Source organism: Lepisosteus oculatus, chromosome 9 (genome assembly GCF_040954835.1).
Source record: "Lepisosteus oculatus isolate fLepOcu1 chromosome 9, fLepOcu1.hap2, whole genome shotgun sequence".
Classification (NCBI taxonomy): domain Eukaryota; kingdom Metazoa; phylum Chordata; class Actinopteri; order Semionotiformes; family Lepisosteidae; genus Lepisosteus; species Lepisosteus oculatus.
Genome location: NC_090704.1, coordinates 15,473,457 through 15,492,726, shown reverse-complemented (window position 1 = coordinate 15,492,726; position 19,270 = coordinate 15,473,457). Strand labels below are relative to the sequence as shown.

Sequence of the window (19,270 nt, the reverse complement as noted above, 5' to 3'; positions counted from 1 at the left end):
GGACAAAATATGCTCCAGTTCTCATTACATGGCAAAGCCTGACATTCGGGCAGCCACGATGCTCAACAAGACTGCTTCATAATCAGCTTTTCAAAAGGGATTAGTGTACTATTTGCAAAAAGAACTACCTGCTGAAGCACAGTTAAGCCCAGTCTGCCAGCGTAACAATACTATATAATTAAAGCACTTGTACTCAGGAATGGAAAGCGATAAATATGCACAAACACATGTATTGTGTACTGAGCATAAACACATGTACAGTAAGTACTTCAGTACTGAAGCAAAGTCTGCAACTATGCCAAGCTTCCTCTGGAATCTTTTAAACCTCTGGAATTCCTCTGGAATTTATTTTTTATCTTTTAGTATAAAGATAAAAAATAAATCAATGCCAAAGTTTTTAGACGTCGAGACGTGACCCTCAATGTATTGGAATGGCTGAGGCTCCAGGAAGAAATGTCACGATGTTTTGAAGTGAGGGAGAATGGGCTGGGTGCTGAAGGAACAATTCAAGAAAAATCTTGATATGGAAACAGACTGACTGTGGGACAGATATGACCAAACCATCAAGAGTACTAGAATACATCAAACAGACTCCTTTAGAGTGTAGAGCTACAATGAACATCAGGGTGAACAATTTGCGGGGAAACATACCCTTCAGTTCAAGCAGCTGAATCTAACTCTACTTAGAATACAAAACCATGAGACAAAATCATTGATACTAGGCAAGTATCTGTGATCTTGGATGTGTAAGACAACAGTCTTTGGGTTCCAAGGTAATAATTTGGTATTGACACTGAAATGTAACCAAACATCTTGTCAAGTAAAGACTTTATTGCTGTCCACACAGTATCTGCAAGATGAACTGACGACCTTAGTGCCTGCGATTGACATTCCTTGCTTTGCCTGCCATGAAAAGTGTCAAAGTTATTTCTGTTTATTGATGGGCACAGAATCACGCAAATAGAAGAAGCAAAAAGGTCACATAGTATGGACTTCAGGCTGTGTGTCAAGGCAGAGAAATGTGAGTGGACACCTAGACACCACTCAACCAGAAGGACACAAGCAGTACTGGCTTGTATCTTCCCTTGTTAGGCAACATGAACAGACAGAAAACTAAATAGCAAACTCAAAAGCCAACGTGTCAGTTATTTGACTTTAATTATATACAGTATACTGTAGACTATTGGGTTTGGAGAAAGTACAAAGTTTGATACACAGCACTGCAAACACAGTATTATTTGACAGAAGACAGCCAAGATAATTTTAACATTATCCCACCATCTTGTCCTCAGCCAGACTGACGTGTAAATGAAACATGTAATACTAACTGCAAATTACCATAAACAACATACTGTAGTTTGTAATCGTTTCAAAATCTAATACACACACCAGTGGTCTCCAATATCCTCAAAATGCAAATATTAAGTATGATGTTACAGCAGTGAAACTATTTTCTAATAAATGAATTTCCCACGCAATTAAAAGCAGAATTAGAAGACACTCCACTAAAACAAGTTTCATAGTTTCATAACTTGAGTATTGTAACAAATATAAAAACTAACTATAAAAACGACATTATGGTACTATTTTGGTTCTTAGACAAACACTACATGTATTTTAATGTTTTAAAATAACAGCTTAATACATACAGAAAGGCAGATAATTATTGCACCCTATGCATATACTATATCAACGCATATACTGTATATTTTGTTCCTGTTGATTTTTTATTTCATGCCACAGAATGTTCACTTATGAATGAAAAGCACAAATCAAAAAGCCATACAGCTCTATAAGAAGGTTTCTGCCCCGTAGGAAAGAAAAGTAAAAAGGTAGAAGAAGTGCAGGAAGAGAACAGGAGACAGGTGAGATGGGAAAGGAGCAGGTAACTCAAAGAAAAAAAATGAATGGACTAGCAGATTAAACAGAGATTATATATTTACAAGGAGGATATGGAATATTTATGAACTGGATGAAATGTGCAGTCACAGGGAAAGGGGACTGAAGGGTCATTCAAGCAATAGGCTCCTCAGGGAAGCAACTGGTCTACAGAAGATAAGTAGCATACTGCAAATGCAAATGCGTCAGAAAAGAAGACTGAATCATGAACAACAGGGGGATGGTGACAAGTGCGCCATTCCTCGCACAGGCTAGGACAAAACACAGTGCACACTGCACTGTACAAACCTCTGCCAACACATCTTTAAAAAAATAACAATACCCCATGCAAAACAAAAGCCTGGAAAGTTTGCATATTAATGATAAGAGCAGCTGTGTGGAATCGTCACTGTGATATGAAAGTTATGTCTTAATTACAGTAATTGAGAGAGGCATTTGTTTTGCAGTGTCTGATACCACAGAACACAGGATTAATTAGCTTTTGTTTTTTTTGTTCTAAGTAGATGGAGGAACTGGGTCGCCTGAGAGCTGCAGGAAGCATCTGTAAAAGAGAAATAAGTCTGTGGTCCTATGCTGCTCTCTTGCAGATTAATGAGTTTGGTTCAGAGCTGCTATCTAACACAGCAAACACACATGCACATAGAGCTTAGTTAATAGATTTAGAATAAGAAGGACATCCATTTACTATGAGAAAGCCTATCCTGAAAGCACAGGCCACAGGATAGTGGAATACCGCTTTAGCTCACAAAGTACAAAACAGCTTCTTTAATCTCAACGAGTTAGTTAGTGAAGACAAACATCACAGTTAACTTTGACACAATATAAAAGTCAGAAAAAGGCTCCAAGGCTCAGAAAAAAACTCAGAAGAAAGCAATGAACTTAAATCCTTAAAGACTTAGAGTAACATAGTAGCCTACAGTCAAACTACAATTCCTTCTATGAATTTCATACATAAGCAAACAAGAGTCATGAACCTAAGATTTGTCTGTTCTTTTGGGGCTGGTAAAAGCTCATTATACTCCAGTGCAACTGATGATTTTGACAAAAGCAATAGATTGGATTAATTCCCCTGAAGAGCCTACAACATACAGTAATTTGAAGAAAAGTAGAAACCATCATTTCTACTATTTTATTTAGTTATTCAGACCCGAGCTGTTCTTTCTAAATTTTAATCAGTTACCAGATCAGTGCATTTGCATTGATAAATGCTTTTACATGGATTTTGCTAAAGTACTAAGAAAACTCCAATAGGGCACATACAGTTATACTTCCATTCTTATGCTTTGCAATACTTGTACAATACAATGCTTGTACTTCTCTGCCTAGAGAACAGGTAGGATAAACCATAAAATAAAGCTTTTAATCATACAGGGGCACTGATTACTAATGCCTGCATGTATATCTCAGTGAGATCAAAGATCCAGTTTCCTGCTGAGGCCAGTATGTCAGGTGGAATGGGGTGTAAGTAATGGGTTGGATTGTCAACAGAACTAATTAAGACAAAAAATAACAAAATAACCTTTTGGAGCTCAGCATTTCAATATCAAACCTATTACAGTGTCCCAAATCCTTACAGAGTGGAACAGGGTGAGATGAGGATGGTTGTGTAGGAAATGTTATATTTTGGTATAGTTTGCAGTATTAAAAGATGACTGTTAGATGAATGGCTGTTGGCTAGGCAGGGCCGGCTTTAGCAATTGAGGGCCCAGTTTGGACAATTTTGGTGGGGCCTTCTATATTTAAGATTATTTCAAATTAGGTATCAGGAATATATGCTATTACGTTTTTTTAAAAATGGTAGATCACTGAACTTCTGCTTTTGGTTACATACTGTAATTATACTTTTTGCTCTCTGCTGCCCCCCTCCCCCAACCTCTTCTGTAGTGCATTCCTTATTTTTCAAAGCTGGAGGTTTTGTAGTGCGGGGCTCCTGTGGGCGCGGGGCCCCATTGGGTCAAATCAATTGGTTCAATTGGCCTAAGGCCAGCCCTGTGGCAAGGAACAGCACATCTGCCCATCCTTCGTCTCCCCATGCAGTCCAGGAGAAGCTGGTGGGAGTGGACTCGCACAGAAAGAAGTGGTGATCCAAAGTGGCTGAGTATAAAATTAAAAATGAAAATGAAGGAAAAGGGTATACAGTACACAAGGATCAGACAGTCATGGGTCAAGCCTTGGTTTCGTTAAAAAAAACAATTTATCAATATTTTCCAGAAAGAAAAAGGACATGTAACACAAAACACAAGTCATTTAATAAATTAATTCTTGTAACTTATCACCTTGCTGGCCAATTGATTGACAGTTATGTATGCTGACACCTAGCTATACAGTTCTGTATGTTTCCTTCTTGAGAGAACATTAGATGAGACAAAGCTTTGAACAGCTCTTCAAAACCTGTCACAATCTGGATACGTTATCAGATGCCATTAAAACAGTGGGCCTCACAGTTTACTCCTGCTATTAGCACTGCTGTTTTTGCACACACAAAAAGAATCAGTGACCTATTTTTTTTCAAATGGTACTTAAGATCTTTGCATTCAGTGGTTGTGCTCCTAACTGCCTTAAAAACACTGAAAATAGAAATAAATGTTATTAATAAAATACATTACAGGCACTTCAAAATGTGCAATTCTAGAGAACAATTTCTGATAATCTCCAAGACAGTTCTATTATAATATAAGCTGAGATCAATCCTAAGCATTTATCATCCCTCGTTCAACAATCTTCATTAGAAAACTCTGAACAGCTCGTTGTCAATAAGACTGCTGTGCTCGATGAAAGAAAAAAAAATCAATCTTTCATCTTCTGGCTCCTAGGAGAAAACTGTTTAAATAGCATACAAGCCCTGCAATACATTTTTCATAGAAATGGGTACTCACTGGTTCACATAACCCTCTCCCTACCTTTTTACCCCAGAGACAAATACATACTAGAATAGCACTGAACTATTACATATTGTTAATACTGTCTTAATGACTGCCAGACAACACTGAAGTCACCATTCCAAATCTGACAGCCTGGGAAGATCAATCTAAGAGCCCGTAATTAAGTTATTAAGATGACTGCAGGCGAAGCACGCAGATTCACCTAAGGAGAGAATTGCATCCTGAAGGAATGGAAAAGAAAACAGCTTTGAGGCAGCAGCGCTTAAAAACGTCAGGAGAAAAAATGAATTTTTAAAGGCAAAAGATTCAGTCGATTTCACTCTGAAACTCCCTGTTGTGAAGTGCAGGAGATGCCTTTTATGTAGAGGGTGCTTTACTTTTAATGTTTTGGGGGCATTTTTACAAATCCATGAAACCACAGACTTCCCAAGTTTTCACTATGAAGGAAATATCACAGACTATAAAGATGGCAACTCTGATCTGTTAAGTGAGAAAAAGATGCAGAGTGACTGCTTTAAAGCCAAAGATAAGCAGGAATGCGACTATCTTGCTTTTGAAGACCGACGTACGATCTCAAGGTTTTGGCTTTGAGAATATGTTATGTTTTTGTGTGAGAATTTTAAGTTCGGCAAGTTTAAATTTCTGTTCTAGCCAATAAATGTGGCTCATAGCCTGTGAGATACTGAGCTATTTATAACTAATATAACTAAACCATAAATCTCTTGCTTTGCCAGAGACATCTCTAAACTTTGAAATGGACCTCACCATAAAAACGCGAACTGATTGTTCTGCACTAAACAATGTCCAAAGACAAAAATTTGAATGTCTTCTTTACTGATTATGCAGCTAAAAATGTGCAGAGACAGATGGGCAGCTCACTGTCAAACAGAGATCACAGTCAAATGCAGAATAGGTGCAGACAGGGCTCCTACTACCCAATTCAGAACACTATCCAATGAATTTTATTTTCTCAGTCTACAGCAACAGGGAAAAGTATCTTTAACAGTACACTTTCAGTGCAGAACAAAAATGACCAACCTTAACCTTTTCAGTTCTCAAACACAGCCTTATTGGCACTGTTATGCCAGCAACATTCAAAGAAGGTGATTAATGTGCTCTCTGTTATAAGCTTTCCATTGTTCTTACTGGAGTCCATATGCAATTCAGAACAAGCTGAGAATGCTCAAGCACAGCCACTGTCACTGTTGATTTCTGTCTTGTACAAATGCTAATGTGCCTGTTTGCAGGTATCGATCTGTCACTCCAGGGGAGCTGCTGATTTTTTAAAACAATTCGAGTGAATTAGGACGCAAATAAAGGATGCTTGTTTTCCTGCTACAGGAAAACATGTCATGCATGTCCACTGCAATTTGTGGGACCTTCTCTTCTAATTTAATTTTGATATCCATTTAGTTTCTCTTCTCTCATTAGATGTTTGGCGCAGCTGTTTCATGACTGATATAATCTGTGTGTAATGTGGAAAACGATCAAATCTTGACTAACCCTCGCAATCCCTGCTTAAAGAGGCAGAGGTGTAATGTCACCTACACACAATCAGAGTATTGATTGTAAAGAGGTTTTTTAGTGATTGGCTGTGATGTGTTCAAATTTAGTTTTTCATAATGGTTTCTTCACGTCTTTTTGTGATAATTGAGCATAAAGAATCAGACAGAAAACCTTTAAACTCCAAATACCACAATTTAACTGCTGAAGTGCATGCTGATCAAACACCTGTACAGTGGTTCCAGTGCATATTTCCCACCTCCTTGTTTTTTCTACCAATCCATTTACAATACCTGAGAACCTTTCTGTGGCTGCCCATCTTAAGCAGCCATAGTAGTTTCATGTGCTATAATATGGGTCCCTTACCCACGTTTTTTTCAGCTCACAAGAAGCTCTTCAAAATAGAAAGTAAAGAACAAGTAAGCAAATCTCCAGAACTTGACAGTATTCTACGAACTGTACTTTAGGAAAGAGGAGTTGTTATTCATAGGCCATTAACATAACAATTCCATGAATCAGTCAAGCTAGGGGCAATACCAAGTGACTGGAAAATTGCTAACGTAGTCACCGTACATAATAAGTGCAACAAAACTGAACCAAGTGATTACAGACCAATATGTCTTACCTCCATTACATGCATGGTTATGGAAAAGATGTTTGGAATTAAACTAGTGGATCACCTGTATAGCACTGGGATTCTAGATTACAGTCATGTATCTAGAAAAGGTTGCTTAGCTACTTTGATTTCTTTGAACAAACAACAGCAGCAATAGAAACAGGTTTTGATGTGTTTTTTGTAAGGAGATACAAAGAGTAAACAATGAGGTTGGAGAGGTAGAATTAGCAGAGTGCCAACGGAACAGTACTGTAAAACCATGTTTATCAGAATTCTAGTAAGTGGATATCCTAGCTTCTTCCAAGACATAATGGGTGAGATCCTTGGATGCCAAAATGTAAACCCTTTACCCTTTTGTAACCTGCAAAATAATAAAGGACAATTCTTTCACATACCTAGATGACATTTTAAAACAATCTGCCACCTTCACTTTTTGTTTTTATTTCCTAAAACGTAGATGTGCGTCAAATGTAAGGGTGCAGAAGACAAGTACTTTGGCACAATCCCTACTTTCACATTTCCTATTTTTTTTACTGCCACATCCACATTTTAAGCCCACTTCATACAGAGAGGATTTAAGAAAGACACTTATATTAAAAAGGTGGGGAGTTACTGATGCCCATGGGCTTATGAGCCAATAACACACTGACTTATGAACAGGATTGTTTTAATGAAAAATCTGCAAGTGTACCTTGACAGTAACACCAGGGTAGTTAAACAAGACATGTAACCAGTTGTTACTTTTATCACTGTGGCAGCTATAAAAAGCAATGCATTAACTATTCATGTTATAAGGACCTCTTGCGCAAATGTGTGCGTTAAAGTGTTAGCTTTTCGTCAGAGACCGTCTCTCCTGGGCAAAGACAGGTCCAGTACCTGGAAACAGCAGATGCCAAGGGGCCGGCTCAGCTCTCTTGCAGCACAAGCAGAGCTATAAAATGCTGCACAGACTCCTGGGACCCTACGGGTTAAACTGAACTTTCAAGCTGCTGTGGAAGTAAACAAGCAGAGATTTGCACACAAAAGCCTCTCCCTTTGTTCTCTAAATTAGAGGCTAGGCACGACACCTCCAAACACAGCAGAGACTGACACAGAGCTGGCTTCCTGTGTAATTTAGATCACAAAGAAGCGACACGCGCTGCACAGAGCAATAACAAAACTAATAAAGGCCCTGAGACAAGCACGACAGGGAAAGCAACAGAGTGGGGCGCAGGTGGCAGTCGCGGGGGTACAGGGGCTGAACGCTGGATGGGAGGGGGGAGATTAGATCCTCAAGTTCACACAACTGAGGGAATCATTACAGAAATAGTTATACTGCATTGCAAAAGTCTTCAACAATCTGTACTGTTCTGCTCTATGTTTACAGTAAAAAAGTAAAAAAACAACACAACAGTTCAGCATTCTCCATATTCCATTTCACAACTCAAGTACAAAATTCACAGTATTTTTTACAGTTCAGACTGCGGTCGTAATTGTCCGTGTTTCCAAAAGTTATGGTAAACAATTGAATTTAAGGAATGACAAAGGATAAACAATGTTCATCATCTCTGGATGGACATCTGCAGGCTCCTAATAAAGCACTATGACAGTGTATGAACCATGACAGAGCAGGCTACATAATGGATGAATGGCTCAGACAGTTCTTCTAAATGATCTTACCAATTCCCACATTCACCTTCAAACGTTAGCAGATGAATGAAAATTAGAAAGCGACAATGAAACCAACATCACCTGGAGAGATCAAACACTTCAGTTTCAAGCTATTCCAATCCACTCCAACTGCTTTTTTTATAATGTAGGATTATGTTTTTGATAATAAATTAAGTCTCTTTACTTCAAAAAACACTAGGTATTTTGAGTTTATGATTGCTTATATTTTTTTAGTTTATAATTAGCTGAAGGATTTGACCTGCTTGAGCTGTTCCCGAACAAGAGCCTGCTTGTAGTAACAGATCTATATATCCACACTCCATTTCATCACTTCGGGTTTTAACCTTTTATAACCTCGCAGTCTGATCCTGTCAAATATCAGAACCTGTAAAAAAAACTTTGGATGGACCTGTGAACCACACAATTAAAAAACTGACTCGGCAGTATGGTGACTAGGGAAGACTGTGTTGTAGGAGATGACCTCTTTCACGATGAAATGTTACTGAAAAACCATGTCTTTGACTTTGATCGATTCCTTTGAAGATTTTGATTACTTTATCAGGACCTTCGTAGTCTTTTTATCTTCAGGACAGAAAAAGTTTGGTTATTTCAGCCTGTCGATGGTTTCATGTGATTTGTTAATATTCATCCATTTTCTCAACACTTCATTCAATTCATGTTGTGGGAGTCTCTCCCGGCAAGCGACGGGCGCAAGGCAGGGTACACCCTGGACAGCACACCAGTCCAGAGCAGGGTGGATACACAGACACAGACACGCACACACTAACGCACACACCAGAATCAATCGTCCCAGAAAACAATTAACCAGAGCACCCAGAGGAAACCCATGCCAACACGGAGAACATACCATATATACTCCACACAGATAGCACCCCAGGCCCAGAACTGAACCCAGGGCCACTATGCCACCCATCTGTTTTTATAAACCACAATAAATAATTATTAGGATAATATGGTTTTGTGGTGATGTGAAGAGCGCACTTGTTACTCTTTGTCTTAAGAACCATGCAAGGTTTCATCTCAGTTTTCACGTTTATACACATCGTCTAAATAATGTAAAAGTTGTCTCTGACTGTATGTTTACAGTGAATGCAGCTCTTTAATTAACTGCATATGTTTAAGATATGTTCAATACACTGTGTCTATTCTAAATTAACCATTGGGAAAAAAATATTCAGTTTGCATTCATGACAGCCTCTAGTTTTTGACATATGAACATTTTCAAACCACATACTGCAGCAGGTAATTTTGTTAATTGTGCAGCATGCAGGCTGTTATTTTTATCTTAAGCTCTACACCATACAGTGATTGCCTGTTCTTCCATAAAACAACCCAATGCATTTAACTGCTTAGCATTTTACTTATGAAATACTCTACCCTATCCTAAGGATGATGATAATCTTTATTAAAACAGTCCCTTTCATGATACATCACCTCTAGGTGCAACTGAATTAAAAGCTTGAGTATACAAGCGGGTTTTAAGATGGGATTTGAAAGTGTTGACTAACTGATAAGAAGAGAAAAGACCTGGGAAAGTCAAAATGAACAGACAACGGAAGGTACTCCAATGGTCGAAGCCTCATACCAGTAACTCTAAAAGAGACCAAAAAGTAAAATTGCGTACAGGGAGTTAACACTTTGCAGCTGTTAGCAGTCAAACTGTCCAAACCCGTGGAGATCATCAGCAGCATTTTGAATTTCCAAATCTATCCAGTATCAGGTTCCTAATTTTTTTAACATCTCTATGAATGTAGGTCTACTCTTCTTATTTCAGAGCAGATTTATGCTGCACGCTGATACTCATAATACAACAAGAGGTGTGTATATTGTGTATAAATGAATAGCCCCACCCGTCACCATTATATTGTGGATTTATACTGCACCCAGACACCTGCAATATATGAAGATTAAAAGGTTACAAATGAAAGGAATCCATTTGGTACATCTAGTTCTTTCATTTGCTAGCAGCTAATTGATCTCATGTAGTTATTTCTTGAAATAATCCAGGATATCAGCTTCAGCAACAAAGCAGAGTAGCTTGTCTGTGACTCAAACGACCCTATTATTTAAAAATAAAAGTGCCTTCTTTTTTAAGTTTTAAAAACAGGTGGTTGCACATTTCATTTTAGTTCACATTTGTCAGTAATTCTGTCAAGATGTGCCCTGCACCTCTGAGGAACATTGAAATGTTTTTTATTCTCAGGGATTCATCAGCTAAACTGTGTCTATGAAACGCATCAGAAACAGGTGTCTGGGAATGACAGCTTTTTTTGTAAATAGGAAATCACAGAACTTTCTGGCAGCCTGAAATACTGTGAAAATAAATCTCCTGGCATTAAGCTGCAACAGAGGAGCTGTTGGCAGTGGCAGTGACGCACTTCATCAGGGCAGTGTTATTGCTTGCCCACTGTGCCACACATTTTTATGAATGAGGAAAAAAAAAGAGCGAAATCTACAACAGATGGCATGGTAGCAATGAAGAAAGTGCAAAGAGCGACAGTGATGAACAGTGTTCTCTTCAAATAAAAAAAAAACATCTCTCCAGAGTATTTCTATATACTCCTAGATCTTCTCCAACCTTCTCCCCCCCCCCCCTTAGTAGCAGCAAACCTTAACAACACACTCCACCTTATGAGGACATATTTCAAAGCATCATTAATTCCCACATAAGACATCTTTCCTGACGTGAACGGACAGGAGTGATGTGAGGTATTCAGGATGAAACCACATTAAAACAGCTACTCTATCACCAGCTCTTGATGCCAAACACAAAACACACACTCCCCCACCAATATATACAGCAATACCAAGTAGTAATTGCTCCTGCCTATTATCGTTAAAGTCGTTAGTGAACTGCATTGGCTGCAGCCTGCCCTGGTTATCTCCTATCAAGCATAATAATCCCCAGCTGGATACGATGGCTGAATTATAACTTTGCTGCAGCTGAGCCCTGCTTGCAGTAGCCCATTTTAACCTTTATTTAAGGAATTCAGCAGGATGCTGCTTGACACTGATCAGCCCGGCTTTCTTCTCCTGTCAAAAAGCCACCTTTCCTTTCAGCGAGAGAGAGCTCTATCGGATCAGCTGGCTCAAGGAGACGTTACTGCTGAAGCACAGGAAATCGGAGGACAGATCCCGGTGGCTGTAAGCAGCCTCTGGGCACCACTTTCACGCTTCACGCGAAACAGCCACACAGCAAGCTGCTATTCCTTTCAAGCTCAACAAGCTACTATACCCCCGCGGCCACTGCCTGACCTTCAGTCGAAAAGCAAACTACAGCAGAGAGACCGAGTAAGACAGGGTAAGACAGAGAGACTTTGAGCTGTCCGGAGGCACAGAGCTGAGCCTCTGCTCCCCTCTTCCTCACAGATGTACCTTTTGGACCGGCGCAGCATGCTGGTGTCAGGCAGGGAGAAATTGGAGAGCACGGTCCAGAACGAGTCAGACATGATCCCAGGGAGATGTCATGGCTGTACACATGCAGCACAAACGAGGCACAGTCGAGAGCAGCAGCAGCGGAGCGGCGGCTGGATTCCCCGTGGAGCAGGCGGGCTGGCGGCGAGATGTTCTCAGCAAGGTGATGCTCGCGGTATTTGAGCAGCCTCTCTGTGCATTCACTCACTCAACTCTCCCACTCTCTCTCTCTCCCCCTCACTCCCCCACCCACCTCTACACACACACACCATAACAACTTCCTCAGACATCAGCAAAGCACATTTAAAGCTGCAGATTTCTCTGAAAGTAAAGCCTCAGAAATAAGAGCACACTGTATGGTAATGTAAGGCTATTAGATTACTGTGGAGTATACACTGATCCTTCCAGTCTATTCTACTCCTGTTCCCCAGATTGACAGATGCTGTCCTTAGGGTTAGAGGTGATTACAGGTCCTGTGTGTTTCCAGTGAAAACTTTACAAATAATTTCAAAGACAAAATGGGGGAGAAGTACAAAGAGCTATACAATCTTCACAAAAATAGAAATGGGCTGGAATGCCCTCAGTGGACAGTATGCATATTGTATTTAGTTAAACAATTTTGACGGTAAAATAATGAAACTAAAATATAATTGCAAGAATTAACCGGTATAACACGGAGGTATTAAGCACATGCTATGGGTATACAGTTAGGCTGATATCTGTGCTGTATTGTTGATGGCAAAGAAAGAAATATCAAAGTTCAGGACCTCGTGTGACTTGCACAACAGGCTGCAGAAAAGAATGCGCTTCAGAGACGGGACCAGTGCAATGCGTAAAAACCGCTATCTTGATACGGAACGCAACCATCAGAAGCAGTGCAGTTTCGTAGGGTAACCAGACTACTGAAACTGACCACTTGCAGACCCCCTTTGAACAGCATCTTCTACAGTGTAACTGTCAGGGTGAAGCTTTGCAAGATGTAAAGGTCCACTCTTGTCAAGAGAATGCAAAACCCAGATATTATTCAAACACCACAAGGGAGCCACATTAAGTAACACTACACCGCTCAGAGGTTAACTTAAACAGACCTCTAATAGCTGCTATTCCCAGTGGGGGGTTAAGGTCAGAAAGGGAAGACAAAGCATTACTGTAACTCCATCCCATCTTAGAAACGGCAAACAAGCCCATTCCAACGGCAAACCAAGGAAAACAATCTAGCTGTATAAATGAGGATACCCTGATTCGAGACTTAAAAATTACTGTGCATCCAGTGGGTGAAAAAGGGAAAGTGTCGCACTCCTCTGATCCTGTCTGCGGAACTGTAGTAGCACTGAGGAAGTGTCTCCCAGGGACTGGAATGTTTGCACAAACAGAGGTCACTGCAAAGGCTGCTGGTCTCAGCAAATATCCATGTTACACTGAATGAAAAAAAAACATAACCATTATAATTTCAAAGATAAAGGCCTAGAGCTGTAACAGTCTTTTCTAAAAGAAAGAAAGTATGTAATATTGGCCTAATGTTGGCATTAATCTGCTCTCTCCCCACTGATAGCTGATGTGTGGTGAGAGTTTTGGCGCACTATGGCTGCCGTTGCATCATCCAGGTGGATGCTGCACATTGGTGGTGGTGAAAGGGAGTCCCCATTACCTGTAAAGTGCTTTGAGTGGAGTGTCCAGAAAAGCACTATATAAGTGTAAGCAATTATAATTATAATGGACATTTTGGACTTATTAATACTGAAAAGATACAGATTTGCACAAGGACATTTTTATCTGAAGTGAGCACTCAACTGAAGGAGTCCACGGATCAGTTCTTAGAAAAGTAGAGGAGGAGCTATTAGATCACCTGATTTCTACATAATCCTCCTCTAGTTCTAAAAACATACAGTTCATTGAGTGATTATTGAGGTTTTTTTCCACATATACGCTATATCCTTTCTAAGTCCATTTGGGTCTCCAGATTGCACTTGTGTTCTTGATGTGTGTGTGGCCTCTAGGGTGACCCATCCAAAGTATAATCCATGCCTGTGCTCTTTTCTTCCAATACAGGCTTCAGGAATGAGCAGGTTTCTGACAATGAATAGGATGATGGATTGACAGATTGATGCACTCAAGCATACACATGACATGTTTCTGTCACACATGGGTAGGGTATCCTTGTATAGAGGTTTTCATCTATGAATATTTATGCATTTCTTGTACAAGCCAAGGACTCTTCTTTAATGAGTCAATTGACTTTCAGGTATTAAGAAAGTAGGAAACAACCTCCGCAGACACTCCAGTGGCCATCTGACCCCTAACAGAAGCACATGCTCTCCTAGCACAGCAGAAGTATAAATTAGGCTGACTGGGAAGAATCAAGGCTGAAGCGAATAAGGTGGCATCACAATAGCACTCAGAGTTAGACAGAGTAGCACTTAAGTGACAGTTCATACATCTTGATCAAGCTCTTGGGAGACTTACTGGGTCCTAGTGCAGTGGACATGCATGGCAACCTCTGACTGTGTCTGAAAGCAACTAAATCGCTTGGCTTGCACACAAGTGGAAGTAAAACCAAGCTGCACATTTATACACATACACTTACATACAGACAGTGGGATTTATCACTGTTGATGTGCACTATATTCTACAGTTACAATGTTGGCAATAATTAAATATTATTTTATTTCATAAACATGGTGGCATTATTTCTACAAATGAAGTTGGAGAATGTCTTCCACAACAAAACATTCCTTATTTGGAGTGTTAAAAAAAAACATATTAAAAGGAATTGCAGGGACATAGTTATTTCTGAGGAACCTTAACAAAACTAGATACTTACTGGAATTACAAGGGTGCTTGATCCTTTCAAAGAAAGAATCCTAGATCTAAAGAAAGACTAAATAAACACTTACATTAAACAGTTTCACCACATTCATTAAGTGAAATAAAGTTAACTAAAGAGGCACGTGTTGCAGTATTAAAGAGAATACTCCGTACACCATGGAGGAATATGGACAAATCTTCTGCTACACTGACAAATTCTGTCCCTGCTGGAGTTAACCTGTGTTTATGACATCTACTGTATGTATTACCAATAGCAAGCGCAACAGAACACTGAGAAGAATCCTCTCAATGGACTTTTTATCCTTTCGTCAAAAAGCTTTAGGACACATAAGTCAGTGCTGCATGGTGAGAAAACTCATACAAATTAAGTCCATAGCCTCATACACAATATCTACTATGGCAAGAGCTCTCTATACACAAACTTGTAAATAAATCACTTACATGGATGACTGCCATTACTGAATATTCAGTTTCGCTCCCAGATTATGGATGGAGACTCATTGATCAATATCAGTGGGATCAATATCAGAAATCATACAGAGATCCAGCTTCACCTCCGCAAGAGATTTCAGCTCTGCTTTTCTTAAATTTCAGGAATAAGTAATCTCCTTCTCATACATTAATAATGTCTTTCTTCTTTATACTCTGTTTCTTAATGTATGTATTTTAATTTATAATTTATGTTACAACTAAGAAAACACTGGGAATGGAACAGCTCAAGTCTCTATCATACAGATGGCACCGTAAATATTTCATACACTGGTGCTGATCAACGTTTTCAGAACAGACAGAAAATCCAGCATCACACAGAGGATGTTCTCAATAAACGATTTCGAAAAGGGAGAAAAAACACTTCACTCAGAAATATGCCCCAACCCCAGGAGTAAATGCGTCTAGCAATAAGTCCTCTGTCATTTTCTCTGAACTTCAAAGCCTAACTGCACCGTTCAGAGTCAAGATGAAAAGAGCTACTTTGATTTCTGAAGAGAGGCACACAAAAAAAACCGGGAAAACACAAAATCACACAGCACAAAAAAAAAACAAGACTGAATTCAAATAAATAGAGGGTGCAGCCCTTAGCAATAAATCCCTGGAAAATAGCCCTTCTCCTGCAAATTTGGGTTAATTTGTTAAGCACAACAAGGAAAAAAATGTGGCAGGAACTTGTGAAGACATTAACCACAACTACAGAACAAGAATCAGATATAGGAATACATAAAGTATCTTTCTCATGCCAGTATTTTTTTCTTATTTAATCCTCACATCTGTCTACTTGAGGAAACCAAGACTGCATCTTGACCTTAAGGCTGCAGTGTGTGACACTAGACAGAGTTCAGATTTGAAAGAGTAATGTCCATGTATGATGACATTAATGCACTGAGTGGACACCTGGGGGAGACTCAACATGCGCCCAACTGATACTATCCATCAGGCTACAGCAGCCCTGTGGTATGGTGATACAGAAACACAGGTACAAGGCCTCAAATCTGCACTACAACTTATTAGACGGAACCATGCTCAATTGATGAAGCTATAAAATCACCTAATGCTCATCTATCTTGGGGATTAGTGTAACTTGTTTCAACTCTGCTGTTTGCTCTGTGAGACGCAGAACACTGGGAGAAGAAGACAGAGAAAGAGATGTGCCTCAAATGAGACTCTAAAGTATCACCTAAGGGCTAACTGCAGCTCAGCCATCATTCAGCAGATTAGCCCTATGAAGAAAGCAGCACTATGTTATTCATATCCAAATCCCTGCTCCAGCAATGACCTCACAGAAAGACTGTGTGCTGAACCTGCAGAGTATTACTGTTTCTGTTTGTCTAATACTGCATGCGATACATTCAGAACATTCATTGTGCAGAATCTAGGGTAATACTGAGCATTAGTCAGCTGTTCTACAAGTGGTCAGAGTCTCTTGCAAGAAAAACCGCAGTATGTACATTAATTTCTATTTTTAATCAAATTACCAGAAATGTATTAGAACAGTACAAACTCTCCACTTTCAATGACCATAATCAGAAATTTAATCCTACAAAAAGCATAAAATTAACAAGTAGTCTGATTACAATGGCTGACATCTAGTCTAAAGCTCCCTTTATCAAGTAATAATATCCTCTTAAAATGACTACAAATTGCCAATAGAATGTCCTGTGTGAACTTAAAGACAATGTACTTTTAAGCATAAAACACATTTCCCTTTAAAAAAAGTTCATATTCCTTTCCTTAAACATTCATCTTTACCTTAATCCCAGGAGATGGGAGACCTCCTGGGAAAAACTAAGGTTGCTACTGGAACAGGTGTTAGTGGGGCCATCAGGAGGCGCTCACCCTGCAGTCCATGTGGGTTCTAATGCCCCTGTATAGTGACTGGGACACTATACTGTGAACAGGCGCCGTCCTTCGGACAAGACGTAAAACTGAGGTCCTGACTCTCTGTGGTCATTAAAAATCCCAGGTCTTTTCCCATTGACCCTTACCAATCATTGCCTCCAAATAATCCCCATCTATGAATTGGATTCATTACTCTGCTCTTCTCCCCACTGATAGCTGGTGTGTGGTGAGCGTTCTGGCGCACTATGGCTGCCGTCGTATCAGGTACGATGCTGCACATTGGTGGTGGTGGAGGGGAGTCCCCATTACCTGTAAAGCGGTTTGAGTGGAGTGTCCAGAAAAGCGCTATATAAGTGTAAGCAATTATTATTAATCGGTCCAGTAAATAAAACAACAATTTGATTCATGGTCTTTTCATGCTATGTATGATACGCCCACAAGGGGGAGTGCTGGAGGACTGAAAGAGTCCCAGACCTTCTCTTGATACTTCCTCACCCACTGGTTGAACTGACAGTCTCTGCATCAATGAAAGACGCAGGAACCTGCAAAGACTCAGCTTGATACACAAAAATATGCCTATTAAAATGCCCCTTGATATTTTAAAACTGTTTCAGAGTTTACCGTTAGTTCTATTAAATTATGCAGGGGACGCAAGGGAACGCTCAGGGCGATAAAGTACTGCACATAGCTGGGTTCCCCACGGCTCCTTTGATTTGCTTACCCATGTTGAGGGCCAGGCTGCACAGCAGATAAGACACGGTGGGAAAATTCGCCGCAGGGGCTCCTCGGCTGGCTGGCATGGAACAAGGGGAGGGGGTGTCTCGGTTTGGGCATTAAATATTAATCTGATCTTAAAAAGAAAGTACACATCGCAAAGTCCCTCACCGCATCAAGGCTCTGAACACCCACATTACCCGCAACGCACAGAGAGCAGCAAGGGTGGTCTGTAGTGTTTCTCTGAGTCGCCTCAGACAGGTCCAAGTGAGTACAATACGGAGGTCTGAGGGTTATTGTGGTGCCTCTGTGGCCCAGGGTATCTCCCCCATCACCCCTGCAGGGCCTCTCTCCACCTACAAAGGTCTGACCCCCACCTCTCCTCAGGGGTTTAATAGAGTGAGGCGCCTGGGTAAGGACGAGAAAGACTGGGCCTCAGCTTCTTACCACCCAGAATCAAGCCACTTCTCACAAAACAGAGTTAGACAGAAGGGAAAAGCCTGTGTGTCCAGAGCTGTCTGAGATTCTCTCGGCTGCGAGGCAGTTCGGGGGAGCCCTGGGTTTCCAGCCGCAGGTCACACGTGGCTGGAAATGCGCGAACTGTCGTTCACGGACGGCTTTGTCTTCCAGGGAGGGATCTGACTGCGTATTAACACAGGCTGAGCAAGACTACTGAGTGCACCGCGTTCAAAAAATGTACAGTATTAAAGCCTCTTCAAACCCTAATGCCAAAACAACAGTGCCTTTCCAATACAAAACACCTGTTTAAACACCCCAAATGAAAAAAAACAACAATTTTCCAGTCTCAGCTAGGAGGACTCCACTTCAGTAAGTGTTGAAAAAACTGGGAGGGGTCACTTTTAAACAAACCCCAGGAAGAAATATAGTCATATAGTCATACAGACTGCACATTTCTGAATATTCACAAGATTACTCGAACAGCCAGGGGCACAGCCATGACGCAATCCAGCACTGTGCAGACTGTAGGAGCCCACCTGCATTTCTATTCAACAGTTTTACTTGTTGTGCCACTCTGAAACCCTCTGATATATACAGTGCCTTGCGAAAGTATTCGGCCCCCTTGAACTTTTCAACCTTTTGCCACATTTCAGGCTTCAAACATAAAGATATAAATTTTTTATTTTATGTGAAGAATCACCAACAAGTGGGACACAATTGTGAAGTGGAACGAAATCTATTGGATTTTTGAAACTTTTTTAACTAATAAAAAAATGAAAAGTGGGGCGTGCAAAATTATTCGGCCCCTTTACTTTCAGTGCAGCAAACTCACTCCAGAAGTTCAGCGAGGATCTCTGAATGATCCAATGTTGTCCTAAATGACTGATGGTGATAAATAGAATCCACCTGTGTGTAATCAAGTCTCTGTATAAATGCACCTGCTCTGTGATAG

General features: G+C 40.2%; 1 protein-coding gene across 11 annotated transcripts in view; it reads right to left on the bottom strand.

Annotated features, from left to right (window-relative positions):
* mast2 (microtubule associated serine/threonine kinase 2) overlaps positions 1-19,270 on the bottom strand; it is a 170,355-nt gene that overhangs the window by 45,635 nt on the left and 105,450 nt on the right. The window contains exon 1 of one of the 11 annotated variants that reach the window (XM_015355561.2): positions 11,947-12,171. The exons of the other annotated variants lie outside the window; for them this stretch is intronic. Within the exon in view, the coding sequence (XP_015211047.1) occupies positions 11,947-12,020 (74 nt within the window). The 5' untranslated portion in view covers positions 12,021-12,171. Of the gene's footprint in view, positions 1-11,946; positions 12,172-19,270 lie in introns of those variants that run through there. 11 annotated transcript variants of the gene reach the window in all.